Source organism: Octopus bimaculoides, chromosome 3, assembly GCF_046866305.1.
Source record: "Octopus bimaculoides isolate indiv1 chromosome 3, ASM4686630v1, whole genome shotgun sequence".
NCBI classification, from domain to species: Eukaryota; Metazoa; Mollusca; class Cephalopoda; order Octopoda; family Octopodidae; genus Octopus; species Octopus bimaculoides.
In genome coordinates this window covers 95086393-95108866 of record NC_142930.1, presented here as the reverse complement: position 1 = coordinate 95108866, position 22474 = coordinate 95086393, and the positions used below count along the sequence as shown (strand labels likewise).

Below are 22474 nucleotides of genomic sequence, written 5' to 3'. Positions count from 1 at the left end.
ATTTATTGAAAAATTGCAGTATCAGCACTGTATCTTCTACAGTTGGCTTGGCCATGTTGTGACCCCCTTCGGTCATAATGACCATAAGATTGCACCTAGAAAGTTACCCTCCGAGGCACAAGTCTGGGCAAGGTTGTTTATGGAAGACCAACAGTCACCCATGCATACCAGCCTTCCCTCTCCATGCCACCAGTGTTAGCCAAGGGAAAGGCAAAGGCCAATACAGCTTCGCACCTGTGACGTCACAGCTCATTTATTAATGTGCAAGTGGCTGAGCACTCCACAGACATGTGTACCCTTAACATAGTTCTCGGGGAGATTCAGCGTGACACAGAGTGTGACAAGGCTGGCCCTTTGAAATACAGGTACAACAGAAACAGGAAGAAAGAGTGAGAGAAAGTTGTGGTGAAAGAGTACAGCAAGTTTCGCCATCACCCCCTCCCAGAGCCTTGTGGAGCTTTAGGTGTTTTCACTCAATAAACACTCACAATGCCAGTCTGGGAATCAAAACTGCGATCCTACAACTGTGAGTCCGCTGCCCTAACCTCTGGGCCATTGCACCTCCAATGTATTGACCACAAATTCACCAATATCTATAAATAAACAAGTGGGGGGAAAATATTTCCTTGTCTATTCCATTTAGAAAAATTGAATCATGATTTTAAAGCTATAGTAAATTGGATTTCTGTTGTAAGAGAAGATGTGTGGAGGATGGAAGGCAAAGATGCATATCTTTAAAGAAGAGAAAGTTACTTCAAATCTTTTGCGTAATTTTATTTTGGATAAAATTGTAAAGATTGAAATATCCATCCATTACCGTTTCTTTGTTATCATTACCTTTATTGTTGACTTTAGTTCTGATGCTTCGACTATCACTGTCTTCCACCACTGCCACCACCACCACCACCACCACCACCACCACCACCACCACCACAACAGCACAGGTAGTGGCAATGATGATGACGATAATGATGATGATGATGATGATGATGACGATCACCAACAACACCCATCCACCACCACTACTCATTCCAATTTTTTTCATCACTGTGAAGAACTAAGACTATATGAAAGATTTGACATTTTCTTCAGATGATTTTTCTGTATAGAAAGGTTTTTTTTTCTCTTTCTGTGTTTTTTTAAACTCTGGTTGAGAAAAGCTTCATTTGACAACTGAGATGTAACAGAATAGCTTCCATGTTGCTCAGATCCTTTCTGTAATCAAATAAGAATCAGTATTCTCCAAAACTAACTGGTTCTAAATAATTGCAACATAAAAATCCCCCTTGTTGGTGCCATGTAAAAGGCACTTGTGTCAGTGCCATGTAAAAAGCACCTAGAACCCCCTGTAAAGTGGTTGGCATTAGAGACCATATCTGAGTTCAAATTCCGCCGAGATCGACTTTGCCTTTCATCCTTTCGGGGTCGATAAATTAAGTACCAGTTACGCACTGGGGTCGATGTAACCGACTTAATGCCTTTGTCTGTCCTTGTTTGTCCCCTCTATGTTTAGCCCCTTGTGGACAATAAAGAAATAAGAAACCATATCAAAGTGGATAATTGGAGCCCAGGCAGCTCTCTGGCTGAGCAGCTCCTGTCAGACCATCTAATCCATACCAGCAGGGAAAACAGACATTAAATCATGATGATGATGATGATGATGGTGATGATATATATATGTGTGTATATATATATATATATATATATATATATATATATATATATATAGGCGTAGGAGTGGCTGTGTGGTAAGTAGCTTGCTTACCAACCACATGGTCCCGGGTTCAGTCCCACTGCGTGGCATCTTGGGCAAGTGTCTTCTACTATAGCCTCGGGCCGACCAAAGCCTTGTGAGTGGATTTGGTAGACGGAAACTGAAAGAAGCCTGTCGTATATATGTATATATATATATGTGTGTGTGTGTATGTGTTTGTATGTCTGTGTTTGTCCCCCAACATCGCTTGACAACCGATGCTGGTGTGTTCATGTCCCCGTAACTTAGCGGTTCGGCAAAAGAGACCGATAGAATAAGTACTAGGTTTCCAAAGAATAAGTCCTGGGGTCGATTTGCTCGACTAAAGGCGGTGCTCCAGCATGGCCACAGTCAAAAGACTGAAACAAGTAAAAGAGTAAAAGAGTATATATATACACACACACACACACACGCGCACATATGTCCCACCCATGCTAGCATAGAAGATGGACATTAAATGATGATGATGATGATATATATATATATATATATATATATATATATGATATAAATAATATATATGCATATGTACATACATATATGTACATACTTACAATATATATGTATATATACGTGCATGTATATATGTATATATATATATATATATATATATATATATATTTTACTATTTTACTATTTTACTTGTTTCAGTCATTTGACTGCAGCCATGCTGGAGCACCGCCTTTATACATACATATATATATATACATACAGATATCTGTGTGTGCGTGGTGGTGGTGGGGGGTGGGTGGGGGGGGGGGTGAATGTGTGTTTTACCATTGTCATAATCATCATTTTAACTTATTGAAGTAGTTTTTCTACAGTAGGGTGCTCTTCCTGTCTCCAATTTAAGAATAAGATACTATTTCTTCCAGTCTTTAAAACAATGGACAGCTCTATAGCCAGACGCATTTTCACAGCTGATGTAAACATAGACATCATCATATGTGCAGTGCTATTGTATTTATGCAGTGCACAAACATCAAGACAAAGAGATGACACAAACAAAAACATAAATGCATATGCACACACACACACATAGCAACACACTCATGTGCATAGCTAAATGCACTCACATACACAGCTAACACATTCTCCCTCATATGCATGCATGCACACACACACACACACACACACACACATACATGCATACACACACATACATGCACACACACATACACAGAACCATACAATGAGCTCCTATTGTTTGTATCTACCAATTTCACTCACAAATCATCTGTCAGCCCAAGGTTACTGCTGAAGAAACCTGTTTGCTGGGCCATGCAGTAGAATTGAACCCCAAACTATGTGATTGTGAAACAAACTTTTTAACTACATAGATATGCTTGTGCCTTAAATACACATATATTTTTCATATATATATATATATATATATATATATATATATATATATATATATATATATATATATATATATATATATATATATATATATATATATATGTTAATGGTGCTGTGATCGAACATAGCTTTTTAGCCCAGCTAAAGATCTACAATGTCTTGTACAGAATGGGCAGCTAAAACCTTTACCAGCAATAGATGGCTATAGTTGTAACTGGGCTTCATGTACCTTTGCAAGTTGTTTAAGTCCTCCGACCGAATTACACTCCATTCCACATGCTTGACAGATATGATTATAATATGGTGTGTAGCACCACCACCAGTAGCCTGATTGTCAATCATCGGTCTTGCTTTATGACTACGAAGATGACTCTTGAGTCCAGCTTTGCTGAGGCACGGTTTTGCACAGACACTACATGTCAGCATCATAGGAAGACCCTTACCATATGGAAGTGCAACAGCAATGCCCTTCCTGACATCCCTCCTTACTTTCTCATGCGTAGCTCAAGATTTCTCAAAAAGTAGCTGTCCCCTCATACACAATCCTTCTCCACCTGCTATGGTCAATAGCTATGCCCTCTTGTGTGTCAGGAGAGATGCTAGCATATCTCAAGGAAGCCTTCAGTTAGTCTTTATGCCTCTTTTTTTTATTTATGTGGAGGTCGTTCTCCTTTAGCTAACTCTCCATAAAAGAGTTGCTTTGGCATCCTTGAAACTTGCATCCTGACCAGATAACCACTCCATCTGAGACTTTGCTTCAACACAAGAATTTCTATACTTTCACACTGAGAGCGTTCCAATATCTCAAGATCACTGATGCGGTCCTCCCACTTAATGCCATAGATCCGTCTGAGACACATCTGATGGAGACGTTCCAGTTGTTTAAGGTGGTATCGATATGTGACCCAGGTCTTGCAGGCATAAAAAAAGAGAGCACACATGCCTAGTACACCTTTATCTTTGTCTTCCTGCATATGTCTCACCGACTCCAGAGGCGCCTTTCTAGCCTCCTGAAAGCATCACTTGCTTTCCTAATTCTGTATGGAATTTCATTATCCAAATTGTGATATCTATTAACAGTGCTTCCCAGGTTGACAAACTGATCGACTACACTAAGTCTTCTACCATACACATAGATATTTGGTTCAATATACTGCTTACCACGGGCAGGTTGGTACATGACAACAGTTTTCTTGAGACTGACTGTCAATCCTAAGGCAGTGCAAGCATCAGAGAATGCATTCAAAATGTGTTGCATATCAATCTCTGTGTGCGCTACTAGATCACAATCATCTGCATTCAAAAGGTCTCTTATCATAGAGGTAAATACTTTTGTTTTTGCAGCAAAGCATCTGATATTAAATATGCTGCCAGAGGTTTGATAATGGCTGTAAACACCATATCTGCAGTTTCTGAATGCAATACAAAAAACCATTGCAAAATATATGGCGAATAGAGTCGGTGCCAGAATATCCCCCTGTTTCACTCCATTTTGTATTGAGATAGGCTCTGACATTTTCCCTCTAACATTAACCCTACCCTTCATGTCTTCATGAAAAGACCTAACCAAAGCAAAGAACTTTTCAGGACACCCAAGTTTCTGGAGGACTTTCCACAGTGCATTTCTATTAACGGTATCAAAGGCTTTTGTCAGAATCGACAAACACGTGATATAAATCCAGACCCTGTTCCACACACTTCTCCTGAAGCTGTCTAGCTGAAAAGATCACATCAGCAGTCCCACATTGACTTTCTGGAAGAACACAATGTGCAACATGTTTCAGCAGACGATCCAGAAGTACCCTGCATAAAACCTTTCCTACGACAGAAAGCGATGATATTCCCCTGTAGTTACCACAATCATTCTTGTTACTCACAATCATTCCTTTATATAAGACCACCATAACTGTATCTCTCCAGTCCTCAGGTACAGATTCACTAGCCCATATCCTGCCAAACAAGGAGTGAAGTTGTTGCAGAAGTTTCTCACCACCATGCTATAACAACTCTGCATTGTGCAGCATATATATTATTATGTACCTAAGCTTTGAAGTTAATGGTGTAATCCGGAATAAATTATAAAATTGCCGCAAACATACAGAAATGTTAAATGTTCTTTTACCTCTCAAATCTCTTGTCTTTATATATATATATAAATATATAAATAAATATATAAATAAATATATATATATATATATATATATATATATATATATATATATATATATATATATATACATAAATATATATATATTACACTTCCACATGCCTCGCTTCATTGGATGGGTGGGCGTTCATTTCATAACTGCCATCTGAAGAGTGCAAGGCTATGTAATCAGACTGTTACCTAACATTCCTTTGAATACGTAGTGCAAAACTGATCAATTAGATGGGCTTTAATAGATATATAATACTGTACACTTTGAGAGAATCATGATGTTGTAGGAGAGAAATGTGTCTGCATGGATGATGGTTCACTTGCATTAAATGAGATTGCAAAGAGAGAGGTTTGGAGATGCCACTATGAAAGGTTACTAAATAAAGAGAATGAATGGGAGAAGGAGAGTCTGCCGAATGTCGACCCAACAGAGGAACCAGCTATCTGAATTGAAAGTACCTTGGTAGATAAAGCAATTAAGGGTTTGAAGACAGGGAAAGCCTCCAGCCTATCAGGAATCATCACAGAGACACTCAAAATATCTGGCAGTGTCGGCTATAGCCTAGTCACCCGTATAGTCAACTAGGTGATATATGAAGGAGTCATACCCAATGCCTGGTGTAGCAGCACCATAGTCAACTGCTACAAAGGTAAAGGTGACGCTTTAGATACAAATAATTACAGAGGTATCAAGTTGTTGGATCAGGTAATAATAATCACAGAGAGGGTCATAGCCCAACTAATTAGGGAGAGTCAGTCTAGGTGAGATGCAGTTTGGGTTCGTGCCAGGGAAAAGTACCACTGATGCTATATTTCTGGTAAGACAGCTGCAGGAGAAATACCTAGCCAAAGATAAACCTCTGTACCTGGCTTTTGTTGACATGGAGAAAGTCTTTGACAGGTTCCCCCGATTCCTTATCTGATGGTCAATGAGGAAACTAGGGATAGATGAATAGTTAGTGAGAGCTGTGCAAGCCATGTACAGGGACGCTGTCAGTAAGGTGAGGATTGGCAACAAGTGCAGTGAAGAATTCCGGGTAGGAGTAGGGGTCAACCAGGGATCAGTCCTCAGCCCCCTCTTATTCATCATAGTCCTCCAGGCAATAACAGAGGAATTCAAGACAAGATGCCCCTGGGAGCTCCTCTATGCTGATGACCTTGCTGTAATAGCTGAGTCACTATCTGAACTAGAGAAGTGGAATCAAGGATTAGGATCAAAGGCCTTAGAGTCAATCTAGCAAAAACCAAAGTCTTAATAAGTAGGAAGCCAAGCAAGCCACAAATCCCTTCAGGGAGATGACCCTACTCAATCTGTACAAAAGGCGTAGGTAGAAACTCCATAAGATGTACCTAGTGTAAGCTATGGACACATAAGGGGTGCAGCAATATAAAAGGAAGGCTAACTGGGAAGACAGTTTTTGTATGTTGCAAATGCTCAGGAGCAATAAACACTGAAAATGTGCAGAAAACAGCTTCTGTCACATTCCAGGGAGAAGAACTAGAAGTGCTTGATAGCTTCCATTACCTAGGTGACCAAGTCAGTAGCGGGGGTGAATGCTCTGAGAGTGTAGCTGTTAGAATAATAATAGCCTGGACAAAGTTCAGAGAGCTCCTACCTCTGCTGGTGACAAAGGGCCTCTTGTTCAGAGTAGACTGTAGACTGTAGACTGTGAGAGCACTTTTCTAACAACTGACAAGTGAGGCAGGCTCCCTCCTTATGACAAGCAAAATGGAGTCATGTATATATATATATTGTGTTTTTTTGTCTGTTTGTTCATCTCTTATAGAACTTTTGATGATTTCTTTTATTTTTGGTCTCTTCTAGGTAGGTGTTGCTATAGGATTTCTTGTACCGCCTGTGATAATAACAGAAAGTGGTGTTGTAGAAGAAATAGGGCAAGACCTGTCACATATGTTCTATGGAACTGCAGGAGTTACAACTGCTCTCTTTCTTTTGTGTTTAGTTGGTAAGTACAATGTAAAAGCTTAATTTGTTTCTGTATTTGGTTTGCAAGACTCTTGATGTAAAACTGTATGTTGAAAGAGATGTTGTGTCTTGAGAAGATCATTATGCCAATAATAAGCACACACACACTGGTTCTATTTCACTTTGTTATTTCTATTTGTCAATTGGTTAATCATTTGACCAATTAACTCACTGATTGCTTGATTCATCGTTTTGTCAGTCAGTCAGTCAGTCAGTCAGTCAGTCAGCCATCTAGGTTTGTCAGAGTCCTTTTGCTATTTGCAACACCATTAAGGGCATTCCTTCTCTACTCCATGTTTGTCTGTCTCAGTTTACAGGTTCTGTATTTATATTCATATGGATGTGTGTAAGAATGTATAAAAATATAAATATAGAACCTGTAAATTAGGACACTGGCAGATCTGGAGTAGAGAGAGAGCATATCCTTAATAAGGCAATGAATGGCAATGAAAGGACTAAGAAATGTAGATAATTGATTAGTTGACCAAACGATTAATCAAACATGAGTTAATTGGTTAATTCACTAATAATAATAATAATAATAATGATAATAATAATAAATGCCCGGATGCAGTACCAGGCAGTGGCTTTCGTACCTTCTGATCTTAATTGATTGGAAGTGTTATCATGTACATTGTTTTGTCTTCGTATAAAAGATGGGCTACAGCAAATATTCTGCTTCATACCACAGATTTGCTTGTCAGTTGTTTGACCTTAACCAGTTGAGCATGTCCCTTGGTGGCTGATGATATGTGAATCTCTGATCATGAGCAGAAGTAGTGGGGGAGCATCATAGCCATGTTTTGAGAGGAATTCTTTGGGGTTTGAATAATTCACCTTTGGAAACATGGGTGTTTTGCTCAACATCCTTAAACAAACCTTATTCAGGGACCTTTTGAGCAGGATGGGCTACTCAACCTGAAGAAAGTTCTAACTGGACCCCACCTACGAGGTCATGCACTGTTTATCTTGATATGAGATCACCATGTCGCACACATATGGTTGTGATGCATGTGCCTGGTGTACTCTTATCAGACGGGTAGTCATGATGGGTATAATGGGCTTCATATATTTTACCCCAGTGTCACTTTGATGGCATGCACTGCTCTCTCACTCAATAATAATAATAATAATAATAATAATAATAATAATAAAAGAAGTGAAATAAAACCAGAACATGTGTTTATTTTTTAGCACAATGACCCTCCTGAGATACAACAAGATTTAAAGGCTTGTTTTACAACTTTTTTCACATTGTGTAAATCATATTGTTCTTGTGAGATATTCTATGCAGTTTTTATTATTTTTGTTTTTTGTGTTATTGGTTGTGAAAACTAATATCTTGTCTTGTGTTGTTCTTCAGTGTTTGTCCGACTCACTTCATTGGTGTTCAACATGCATTCTCTCTAATTTTGGAGAATTAAATTTCTCACAGCCTCTACAAATATTAAGTTTCACAATCTCTGATCTTTCCTGGCATTTCACATTCATAAGATATCACAAAAGCTACATCTGAAAGACTAGCCCTTCTCTTGAAACCCAGGAAATACTTAATTTCTAAGAGGTTATTGATTATTTTTAAAGTTCAAGTACAGCCCATACAGGTGTTCCTCCATCTAGTTTTGTTGTGTTGCATAAAGGAAAAAAAAAATCAACAAAGCCTCACTTACCAACATACTACAATCACCTGCCAGTTGCTTGAAATGTCACAGACAGTGGGGTGCCATATGTTTAGAATCTTTCAGTTATGAAGGGGAATAGGAAACATTAACAAAAAAAACATGAAATGAAAACAACATATGTAAAGTCCTTGAGTGGAGTCATGCTCCATTGAAAATGTTGAGTAGGTTGGTAGTGGAAGTGTGTGTGTGTGTGTGTGTGTGTGTAAGAGCCAGGTCAGGCATAAGGAGATTCATAAAGTTTTCAAGAATCTATGAATTAGAAGAGAACGTATCACTTATGTGTGACTATTCAAGTGAGTTGACTGTCTGTGATTTGAGGTAGTAACTTCAGATGTTATCATATGGGATGGATCTAGTCGTTCTCATTCGCAAAATGAGCCCCACTTAATTTTGTTCAGATTGCTTTCAATTTTGGTGTATCGATGCAACTCTGAATTTTGATTATGGTCAACCAATTACTTTATCTCATAAATTAAAGAATTTGGTGTTATTTGGCATTAAAGTTGGAAAATTTGGGTAATTTTAGTCAATTTACAGAGTGGCATTAGCATCTTGTTACCATGACAACCACATGCTGTGGTTGTGGTTCACTGTTGTCTGTACTGTTGTTATCTATGTTGATTTTTTTACACTAAATTCTTCAAACCACGAGATTCTTTTCACACGCGTGTTTTGTTTTAATTTTTCTGTGTGTGTTAGTATATTACATATTTTTCTGTGCTTCTGTGTGTTAGTATTTATCTGTGCTTTTTTTCTTTGTTAGTATTTTTCTGTGCTTTTTTCTTTGTTAGTATTTTTATATGTTTTCTATTTCATATATTTTTGGGACTCATTGACTCAGATAGCTGGATTTATGATTTCACTAGGTTAATTTTGTTCATAAAAATTTAAATTAGGAGTATTTCTTAAATCGTTAGCTTCATATTTCAACAGCTTAACTGAAATTTAGCCCACGCAACAAGAACTGAAGGGGATATCGTGGAACAGAGAAACTGTGGGTGATACAGATAATTTGACATTATTTTTGAATTCTGCATACAAAAACATATGAGATACAGGTATTCTTTTCCTTGGGACAAATTCTTTCTTGACCAGTGTTATTCTTATCATAGTTTACAAATCCAACTTTGGAGTTTTGGAGACAGACGCCCCACACATGAATGCATAAATATACACATAAACTTATATATGAATACATACATCCACATATACTTATATATCAATAATGTACACAAATACATGACAGGCATACATAATATTGAAATACGCATAAAGTAAACACATGCAGCCAAATATATTAATATAACAAATTAAAAAAATAAAATAAAACCATACCATCAATGAAGAGACGAAAGAAACAGTAAGATGATACATGTTGGTTTTATTAGGTACTTCTGTTTATTTAGAAACCTACAATGAACAGGTCAGATACTAAACTCTAAATTTCACAGGGTACAACCTTAAAGTTGATACTGCTCCGCTAAATGCAGAAAATTTCTGTCACGCTATTGGCTAAAAATATACAGTTTTTTTTTTATTTTTAAACCTTTGTAACTTTTTTCTCCAATTTTTTTCTCCACAACATCAAACCTTCAAAGCAATGAGACTGGAAGGCTACATTATTAGAGCCGATTTTCAGATTTTTTACTGTCGTTTAAAAAAAATGCATATTTTGCAAATGAAGAAAACTAGATCCTATGGGACATTTGGTTTGAAGATCAAAGACAATTAAAACATGGCACATTGGATCCTGAGGCATGAGATCAAAAGATTTGAACTGATAAATCATTACCAGAAAACTCAAAAGATTGAGTGAGGATTGTGATACTATCAAACAAGATATAATTACTTCAGCCAAGAAGGTTATTGTTATTTCAACTTTGATCTTTGTTGTTTCTTGCAGTTGTGGATCATCTATCAGGACTCAGGGTGAAGAGCTGCATACAATGTTTGCAGTTTGTTCTCGTATAAATTTAACAAAATAAATGATATACTGTATTTGATGGTATAAAAATGCACAGGCATATTAGATGCACCTTAATTTGAACAGTGCATTTTCAAGATAAAAGTTTTTAGTGCATTAAAGCATATAGGGCATACATTGTAGTCCACTCAAAATACAACATGCTGCCAGTTTAAGAATCAATTCCATTGACTTTGGTTATGAGCCTAGTATCCTTACCACTGGGCCAGAAGTTTTCCCATGAAGTGTAATTTCAGTTAAAAAGGTTTAAAGATGAATAAACAAACATTATATGAGAAACATGGTACAAGTAAATCCCTTAACTCAGTTTTCAGTCATATAACTACTACTAATTGTTTCTAATAGAGGCACAAAATCAGAAATTTGGGGGAGGGAGTTTGTTGATTAAATCAAAACTTGTTGTTGATTGGTACTTTAATTTACTAACCTCAGAGGGATGAAAAGCAAATTTGAACTTAGTAAGATTTGAACTCAGTATATAAAGATCCAGAGGAAATATTGGTTTCAAATTTTGGCACAAGGCCAGCAATTTCAGGGAAGGGGTTAAGTTGATTACATGAATCCCAGGACTCAAATGGTACTTATTTTATTGACCCTGAAATGATAAAAGCAAAGTTGACTTCGGCAGAATTTGAACTCAGAATATAAAGACAAACAAAATGCCACTAAGCATTTTGCCCAGTGTGCTAATAACTCTGCCAGCTCACTACCTTATTCAGAGCAAATATTGTAAGTTATTTTGTCTGATATTTTAATGATTCTTCCAATCTGCTACCCTCATATTTCTAATAATAATAAAAATAAGAAAACTGCTTTATAAATATCATTGTTCATTAGTTCATTGATTTGAAATAAGTATTCTAAATTATTTCTTTTTTCTTAATTCCTTTCAACTCATTTATATTCCAGGCTTCCAAAAACAACCCCCAGAACCACCAAGTCGAGCTCAGATGTTAGCTCTTCAAGCAGGCTTGGGTACCAACAACTATTTGGTCACTCTCTTTCGGCTTTTAAAGAATTGGAGTTATACATTGCTGATGGTAACATATGGTAAGTAAACCCACAGTGATTTAGACATGAAGAAAAATATAATTTGTATACAACATTTGACCTAAACTCACAGAATGTAGAGCACTGTCAAGTTTCTTCTTTATACATATATTTTTTCTTGGTTTGGCTTGGCCAGGTGGAAGAGGTTATGCCTATGCTCTGTACAAGCACTCTCAGACCAACATGTTTTCCATTCCAGTTCATGATGGTACAGAATATCATTTATCAGCTGATTACCAATTTCTACATGAGTTAAACATAGAATAGTGATACATCGCAAAATGTCCCATATTATTCTGATATAGAAAGGTTAGTATGATAAAATACAGGATAAGAAGTTTGCCCAACTACATGGTTATGGCTTCATTCTCTCTGCTTGCTACCTTGGGCAAGCATCTTCTATTATAGCCTTGGGCTGACCAAAGCATTGTGAGTAGATTTGGCTGATGGAAACTGAAAGAAGCCTGTCATATATGTGTGTGTGTGTGTGTGTGTGTGTGCATGTGTGTGTGAGTGTCCTTGTCTTGACATTGTCTGAAAGTTGTGAATGGGCATCACTGTTGTACAAGCAGTACCATTCATTTCTGATTTACTGCAAGAACAATTCTGGCCAAGGGAAGTATATCTATCTCTCCTTGGAAACAGGTGAGGGTTGGCAACAGGAAGGGCATCCAACCAGAGAAAACCTGTTTCAATAAACTCTGTCTGATCAATGCAAGAATAGAAAAGTAGATGTTAAAATGAAATAATGAATATTATGGCATTCTTACATGAGTCTGACATAGACAAGCAGAGCACTTTGTCAATTCTGCATGATCCTGAAAAAAATGTAGAACACTGGTAAAGACAGGTGTAAGAACTCAGGTCAGTCATATCACTTTGAAGTAGTTCTATAAATGGTTTGAACCAACTTGGAGACTTAATGGGTGAGGATTGTAAACTGATCTTAATTCTAGATCTTATAGATATTCTGTGATTCCATACTCAAAATTGGCATCAAGTTTTTATGAGTTTAATCCAGAGGAAGGAGCTTTGCTGCAACTGGAGGTCACCATTTACAGCTTAAGTCAATCTTTTTCTTTCTTGTCTAAGTTCCATAGAACTAAATTTAGTACTTAATAGTGCAAATACCAGAAAGTTGCTATTTTCAAACCAGAAATCCAAGCGAGCAATATCCTAGCCACAGTGGAGAAAGTAAGCCACTGGATTTGGTTAAAAAGAGATGATGAGCAATGGTTAGAAGAATATTGAGTGATGCCTAGTAGACAGTTGATCGAGCAAGTGGAGTCTCATCTCAATGAGAGGGGTGGGTAGTGTGCAATAATTCTGTTGAAAGGAAGGCCCCAAAACTGCACGTTATCTCCTGAATGCGCACTGTTTTGAGGCCTTTTTATCAACCCTGTTAGTGTCTGATATGCAGAACTTTCAATTGGTAGCACTTGTATCTGAAAGTTGTTTGCAGTTAATCTATATGAATTATTTCTCACAATCAATTATTATTGATTGAGTGGATCAGCTTTATCCTTCCATTCACCTATACATTTATGTGTGTGTAGGAAATAATTATTTATCAAATAGGTGATAGATGCAGACATAGTTTATAGATGCAGACATGGTTTATAGGCACAGGCATGGCTGTATGGTAAGAAACTGGCTTCTTAGCCACATGATTCTGGAATCAGTCTCACTGTATGACATCTAGAGTGAGTGCTTTTCTCTGTAGCCTCAGGCAGACTAAAGCCTTCTGAGTGGATTTGGTGGACAAAAACTGAAAGAACCTGTCATATATGTGTGTATATATATATATATATATATATATATATATATATATATATATATATACATATCTATATTTGAGTTTGTATTTTTGTTTGTCTCTCACCACTGTTTGATAACCAATGTTGGTTTGTTTATGTCCCTGTAACTTAGTGGTTCAGCAAAAGAGTTTGATACAATAAGTACCAAGCTGAAAAAAACAAGAAGTACAGATGTCAGTTTGTTCAACTAAAACCCTTTAGGGCAGTGACCCAGCATGGCTAAAGTCCAGTGACTAAAACAAGTAAAAGATAAAAGGTAATTGCATATATTTCCCAAAGGTCAAAAGAGAAGCATCCACCTCCAGCCAATTAGAATATCTCATAAACGTCAGTCACTATAATCTGGAATTTGTTGAGCTTGTTTAGTTGACCCTAATTGGCTGTTCATCTTTTGGGGCCTGTATTCTATTTTGCAATGTAGTTTTCTTTGTTTCATTTGTCATTACTATCATTCTTGATATAATTGCCCGTTTCAATTGTATTGTCGTTATAAATTGCTTTCTCTTGTAATTTCTCTATTGGTGAGAAACCATTATTGGTAAGCTGATAGAATTGTTAGAGCAATGAAAAAAGAAATGCCATTCTGCATTTTTTCCAGTTCTTTATGTACTATGTCCAAATCCTGTTGAGGTCAACTCTGTCCTTTATCCCTTTTCGCAAGGAAACTATAAAGTACCTGTCAAATACAGGTGCCAGTGTTATTGGGTGATCCCCCTCACTCAATTTTTCTAACCCTTTATTAACCCTTTAACATTTAAAAAAGGCCATATCCATTCCAAATATTCTACCTGTTTTATATTCAAATCAGTTAGATCTGGCTTCATACACTTACTCTATGATGCCCTTCTAAAATAGACAATGACATCTTTGAAATCTTGAAGCTACAAAATGATGCATGGTTAATTCAGAATAATGTGAATAAATAAGCATTACATTTGACAGAGTAATCTGAATGTTCAAGGGTTAAAGTGGTGAGCTGGAAAAAAATCATTACTGCATTGAACATAATGCTTAGATGCATTTCTTCTGGCACTTCACATTCTGTGTCCAAATCCTGCCATGGTCAAACTTTACCTTTCATGCTTCAAGGGTCAATAAAATAAATACCAGTTGAGTATTGGGAGTCATTGTAATTGATTTACCTCCTACCCCCAAAATTCTTGTGCCAAAATTTAAAGCCATAATTACTACTACTACTACTACTACTACTACTACTACTACTACTACTACTACTACTACTACTACTACTACTACTACCTTCTTACCTGAGGAAGTCATTTTAAAAAGGAGAAGAAAGTACTTTTATGATGTCAATAATGGAGTGAGTTTCCATATGACCTTCAAGAAGGAACAGCAGAAAGTCGTGGTCAATACGTGGCAAGATGTCTGCTTCCTCAATTGGGGAAATGGATATGGAAGCATGTACCTGATTGTTAAAACACAGGATCAGGTGAGAAGGCAAAGCAGAGCTGGTGCGCCACATGCTCATCCACAGACATGTATTGAACTAGTTGGTGCCACATAACATTGACCTATGAAATATCAGGAACTTGGTCAATGATATTGATATGGACATGGACTTCTGGATTGCTGTATCCTTTGTGTAACAGTTCAAGTATGTGGTCAGCATAGGGATGACCCACAACATGTTGTCAAATGGGGATTTGCATACACCTTCAGGTCCTGATGACCCCTGATGATCTCAAAGCTATACTGAGGGAGCAGTGAGAAAGCCTGTCAGACTGGGATTGGTAGTGTAGAGCAGAAGACTGTTGTTACATATGTGAAGGCATCTTGAGAGCCTTATTCACATGAAGTAGGGGAAAAAATAAAGAAGAGAAAAGACAGTGGTAGACAGCAGCAATGACAGTGATAACAGCTGACCTCAGTGGTGAAGATCATGGCTGCTGCTGCTAATGCAGTTCTTATAGAACCACTGGTAGCAGTTTCAAGAAAGCCAAGACAGAAGTAGAGCAAACAAATTACGTCATTCTTACTGCCATTGACACTGGTGGGTGAGCAATAAAGTAGAACAAAAGAAGTCAAAGAGTTATCTCTTCTCCATGTAAAGAGCCAGTATATAGAAGCTAAAAGCAGCAGTTCCATCACATCATCTTGTGGTGACAGAGAAGAGGTGGAGCTTAAAGAAGGGTGGGGAAATGTAGGGGAGAGCAAGAAAGAAAGAAGGGGGATAAAAAATGAAAAAATATATAAAGAGTTCAAATTAAAGACAAGTCACAGACACTCAGCTTGGTGAGCTTGAACTTTATGAGAATTATTATTAATCACTAAAACCTGACTAAATTGATGATAAATCTACAAATGAAGAAAACAATTTTATGTTGATTGAAATAGAGATTGACGATTGATGAGTACCTGGCACACTTAAAGTTTTAGTGGTTGTTGAAGACCACTTCAGTGGTTTACTAACAGGTAAGGGTCACTGCCCAGTTAGTGTCAGACTCTTAACCCTTTAGCACTTAAACCGGTCATATCTGGCCGAAATATTCAGTCCTGTTGTATCTTCAAACTGACCAGATCCAGCCCCTTACACTTCTCCTACAATATTATTCTGAAAATAAACAATCATGTCATTGAAATCTCAAAGTTATAAGATAATGCATGACTAATTCAAATCAATGTAAATAAACAAGCATTTCAATTTACAGAGAAATCTGAATGCTAGAGGGTTAAGGATTTGTTTTAGACCAAAGATGCTCCCAGTTTCTGGAAGGTGGCCAAAATGAATGGAATTAAGAGTCAGAAGATGTCCTGACTCTATCTATGTCACAGTAGCTTTTCACTTGAGTGGATGTCACAGTGGATGTCACAGTAGCTTTTCACTTGAGTGGATTGCCCTTATTTGTTAGATTTGTTTTACTAAATTTTTAACCTGTTTCGATATATATATTGTACTATGACCCACCCACCACTTTCCTTGTTATATGTTGTCACATTTTATTATTATTATTGAGATGTTGTTGTTTTGGTTACCTCTTCTATGCAGGAATGAACACTGGATCATACTATGCTATCTCAACGTTACTAAACACAGTTGTGTTGAAATACTTCCCAGTAAGTATGCTTCCTCTATTGATTTGTCTTTTATGTCCCTATTGGGGCAGGCTGTGTGATTAAGAAATTCACTTCATAACTATATAGTTCTGGGTTTGATCAAATCACACTATGACACCTTGGGCTAATGTAATCTTAGCTTGATTAATTCTTTATAAACGGGAATTAGTAAAAAGAAACTGTGTGGTATATATATACCAGGCTGAGTAAAAAGTAAGCAACGTTTTGAAACATGAAATTCATCACAATATATTTCAACAATGTGGAATTTTTATTCATCAAAGTAAGTACCATTACAATCAACACATTTTTGCCAATGAGTTACAAATTTTACTCTTTTACTTGTTTCAGTCATTTGACTGCGGCCATGCTGGAGCACCGCCTTTAGTCGAATCAAATCGACCCCAGGACTTATTCTTTGTAAGCCTAGTACTTATTCTATTGGTCTCTTTTGCCGAACCGCTAAGTTACGGGGACGTAAACACACCTGCATTGGTTGTCAAGCGATGTTGGGGGCCAAACACAGGTACATAACATATGCACACACATACATATATATATATATATATATATATATATATATATATATATATATATATATACACATATATGACGGACTTCTTTCAGTTTCCATCTACCAAATCCACTCACAAGGCTTTGGATACCCGAGGCTATAGTAGAAGATACTTGCCCAAGGTGCCACACAGTGGGACTGAACCCAGAACCATGTGGTTGGTAAGCAAGCTACTTACCACACAGCCACTCCTGCGCCTATTTGTTTATTCCAATAACATAAAAATCTGGAGTTCTGGAGTTGATGAACTCTTTGAACACACTTTCAGCATTGGTTTGATTTGAACTCCTTCTCTTGCAGGAAACCATCAAGGTGCTTGAAAAAGTGGTAGTTGGTAGCAGAAAGGTCTGGGGAATAAACTGGGTGGGGAAGAACTTCATAGCCAAGTTCCTTCAACTTCTGGAGCATCATTAGTGAAATTTGTGGTCGAGCATTGTCTTGAAAAATGATTGGCCCTCTTCTGTTGACCAGTCTTGGACAGTAGAATAGCAGTTTTTCGTTCATTTTGGTAATTTCATGGCAATATGTTTCTGCAGTAATGGCTTTCTGGATTTTAAGAAGTTATACTGGATGAGTCCAGCAGTATACCACCAGTCACCATATCCTTTTTGTAGAGCTCGGATTTAGGGAAGATTTTGGTGCTTCATTTTAGTCCAACCACTGTGAAGAATGTTTTTTATTATTGTTGTGATGCATGTGGTTGTGATGCGTGTGGCTGGTGTACCCTTATCAGATGAGTAGTCATGATGGGTATATTGGGCTCCGTATATTTTACCCCGGTGTCCCTTTGATGGCATATGCTGCTCTCTCACCCACTAATGATAATGATAATAATAATGACAATGTAGCAAGGATGATCCATTGGGAGCTCTGTGGAAGTCACAGCCTACAAAGAGCAAAGATGTGGTATGAGAAAATCCCAGAAGGAGTCAATGAGAATGAGAATTGAATAATCCTGTGGCATGCAATGATTCAGTGCAATCACCTGACCAAACATCGGAAACTGGACATTGTTGTGGTGAATAAAAAAGAAAGAACATGTATGATAATTGACATGGCATGTCCTGGTGACAACAGAATCAAAGAGAAAGAAGAAGAAAAAATGAACAACTACAACGATTTGAAGTGGGAAATATAATGGTTGTGGTCAGTGAAGAAAGTGGACATGGTACCAATAGGAATTGATGCACTTGGAAGTATCAGCACTCAACTACCAGCATGGCTGAAAAAAATTGGTACAAATGTGAAGGTAGAACACCTACAAAAATCGGCATTGCTTGGAATTGCAAGAATTCTTCACGGGGTTCTTGAAGCATGACCAGTAAATAAGTGACACCTTAGTCTGCTGGCTGTGGACAGCTGATACTTTCCATCATACCCAGCAAAATAAGCCAAGAGCTTTCATCAAATAATAATAATAATAATAATAATAATAATAATAATAATAGAAGACCTGGAAATAGAGCTAACTCGAATATGGAATCTAAAAACAGAAACAATTCCTATCATAGTAGGTGCCTTAGGTATAATAAAAAAATATTCAGACAAATACATAACAAAAACACCAGGACTTACAAATATATATAACATACAGAAAATTGCACTACTGGGCACTGCACACATCCTACGCAAAACTCTTTCAATACAGTAACCATAAGAGCATCACAGCAAACCACAGCACATACCCAAGGCACACAGGGCTGTGCTCGGTAGTGAAGTGAAAGCACGTTATAAAAATAAAACTACTGAATAATGATAATAATAATGTTGATCTGATATAGTTATTGTTGTTGTTTTATTGAACAGGGCTATCAGAAAGAAGTGGGAGAAATTGGATTAACAATTATTATTTCTGGAGTAGCTGGATCTGTTGTGGCTGGATTGTGGCTTGACAAAACCAAAACATTCAAGTAAGTCCCCAATGTTACATTTTCATGATATTGTGATATTGTTGTTATGTCTCTCTCTCTCTCTCTCTCTCTCGCTCTCTGTCATATTCTTCCTCCGCCTCCGCTTCTTCTTCACTACTGTCCATCACTATCCACTAACACCCTTACCACGATCACTTCTCCACCACCATTACTTCCTGCCACCATCACCTCCCCCTGCCTCCCACATCACCTCCCCCTGCCTCCCACATTATCCCCCTGCCTCCCACATCACCTCCCCCTGCCTTCCACATCACTCCCACAGCTTCCTCCACCATTATCCCATTACCTCTGCTGTCTTCACTACTATCGCACCCACTGCCCTCCCCCCACACCAACTTAACCTTTTTCAATCCTGATCAAAGATAGTCCAATTGAGATCATATTGTTTCTTTTTGTGTGAGCATAATGTATCTAAGACTACATTATCCAATGTGTACTTACTCTTTTGGAAGACAAGGTGCAATATGAGAGAGAGAGAGAAAGTTAGTTGCTATTTCCAGCAGGTTAGGTGACCATACATAGGCTTCTTAGAATCATTAGAGCCCTGGAAAAATGCCTTGTGGTATTTGTCCTAGCTCTTACTTCTTGAGTATAAATCTCATTGAGGTTAACTTTGCCTTTCACCCTCACAGGTTCAAGTGCTGGGGTTGATTAAATTGACTATACTTCCCACTCCAAAATTGTGGCCTTTTGCCTGTATTAAAAACAATTATTTAACCAAATTGAAGCTAATTTCATTTGAACCCATGATAATGAGATGTAGTGTTAGTTACACAAGAGCTTCAAATCTTACACTTTACTATCTCAACTATCTCCATTTCTAGGTTGAATGTATAATATGACTGGCTTATAGTTATCAGTTGATCTTCCACTGCATGTCTTTTGTTGTATCTCTCGGTAAACTACCAAATACAGTAACACACCAGTTAGCTAACAAGCTTGGGGCTGGAAGTGGCTTGGATTACTGGATTTTTCAGTTTTCTGGAAACAACCTAAATATTAAAAAAGATAAAATATACTAAATTGTATTTAATATACTCTCTTACTCTTTTACTTGTTTCAGTCATTTGACTGTGGCCATGCTGGAGCACCGCCTTTAGTTGAGCAAATCGACCCCAGGACTTATTCTTTGTAAGCCTAGTACTTATTCTAGCGGTCTCTCTTGCCGAACCGCTAAGTTATGGGGATGTAAACACACCACCATCGGTTGTCAAGTGATGTTGGGAGGACAAACACAGACACACAAACATATATACACACATACATATATATATGCATACATACGACGGGCTTCTTTCAGTTTCCGTCTACCAAATCCACTCACAAGGCTTTGGTTGGCTCGATGCTATAAAAGAAGACACTTGCCCAAGGTGCCACGCAGTGGTAATGAACCCAGAACCATGTGGTTGGTAAGCAAGCTACTTACCACACTCACTTCTAAAGTGATATTTATCAATCCACTCAAAATTCTTAAAATATATCATACTGTAACATGTATACAGAATGTTTACAGGATAAAAATTAAACAAAGTAGAGAACATGATTTTATTTAACAGGTACAGATACAAATGGATACACTTCTAAAGTATAGTATGTTCAATCTTTATCAATTCATATGTAAAAGTAAAAAAACAAAACCATTTTCAACATGTATGCAAATTAACCAACTTCAAAAACAGGGTCTGTTTACTAAATATAGGGTACAGTATATTGCATGAAATGGCAGAGTATTTCTGAATTTCTGGATATTCTGGATTTCTTAAATCAGATAAGAGGTCTGGTACTGTACTATGAGCTAATATGGAAACGTCTATACAGTGTCTAGACCTACTAGAAATTGTAGCAAAATCTCTCTTAAATCATCTTGAAGAAGAAGGAGGGATGTATTCGACAATGTAGTTCTGTGTGTGCAATGTCTGAAAAATGGACAGAGTGGTGATGCATAGAATGCCTTTAATTGGACAAAGCTGACCTAGAGTAACTAGCAATAAAAACAACAACAACACCTAATACTACTCCTTCCTATCCAAGAGAAATATTTATCCTCTAATCTTGATACTACTCAAACAAATATCATTTTGCACTTGGTTTATGAAGTTATGGTTTATGAAAAAGTGAAGGCATGTAGCTTAGTGGTTAGGATATTTGGCTCACAATCATAAGGTCATGAGTTCAATTCCTGGCAGTGTGTTGTGCTCTTGAACAAGACACTTTATTTCACATTACTCCAGTTCACTCAGCTGGCAAAAACAAGTTGTACCTGTATTTCAAAAGGCCAACTTTTGTCACATTCTGTGCCATGCTAAATCTCTCTGAGAACTATGTTTAGGATATGTGTGTCTGTGGAGTGCTCAGCCACTTGCACTTTAATTTTACGAGCAGGCTGTCTGTTGATTGGATCAACTGGAACCCTTGTTGTTGTAACTGATGGCATGCCAGGTGGTGGCTTATGAAAATAAACAACAAAAAAATTAACCCCCCCCCCACCACCACCACCTCCAACACATCACACAGAACGTACACACAACACATAAACTCATTCAAGTCTTAACTGATATTTAAAAAAAAATTGTCTTTTTTTTTCTTTTGCAGAAGTACTACATTAATGATGTATTTGCTATCTCTTGGAGGGATGATAGCATTCACGTTCACACTTGATCTCAACAAAATTTGGATAATTTTCATCAGTGCCGGTGTTTTAGGGTACGTACTTTATCTCTTGTTTGAACCTGCTGCATATCTTTCATCTTTTATCTTTTACTTGTTTCCGTCATTAAACTGAGGCCATACTGGGGCATCACCTTGATAAATTTTTAGTCGAATGAATTGACCCCAGAACTTTCTTTTGTTAAGCCTGGTGCTTACTCTATTGCTCTCTTTTGCTGAACCACTGGGTTACAAGGACGTAAACACGCTAACATCAGTTGTTAAGTGGTGGTGGGGGAGGACAAATACAAGCACAAAGACTCTCTCTCTCTCTCTCTCTCTCTCTCTCACACACAACCACACATACTCACACACACACAACATATATGATAGGCTTCTTTCAGTTTCTGCCTGCCAAATCCACTCAAAAAGCTTTGGTCAGCTCAAGGCTATAG

General features: G+C 37.4%; 1 protein-coding gene across 5 annotated transcripts in view; it reads left to right on the top strand.

The window, feature by feature from the left end:
* LOC106880276 (choline/ethanolamine transporter flvcr2a) overlaps positions 1 to 22474 on the top strand; it is a 319269-nt gene that overhangs the window by 220160 nt on the left and 76635 nt on the right. For all 5 annotated transcript variants that reach the window (XM_089349395.1, XM_089349394.1, XM_089349397.1 and 2 more), the window contains exons 3-7: positions 7099 to 7240; positions 11836 to 11976; positions 16801 to 16868; positions 19249 to 19352; positions 21966 to 22076. In XM_089349395.1, the coding sequence (XP_089205521.1) occupies positions 7099 to 7240; positions 11836 to 11976; positions 16801 to 16868; positions 19249 to 19352; positions 21966 to 22076 (566 nt within the window). The remainder of the gene's footprint in view (positions 1 to 7098; positions 7241 to 11835; positions 11977 to 16800; positions 16869 to 19248; positions 19353 to 21965; positions 22077 to 22474) is intronic.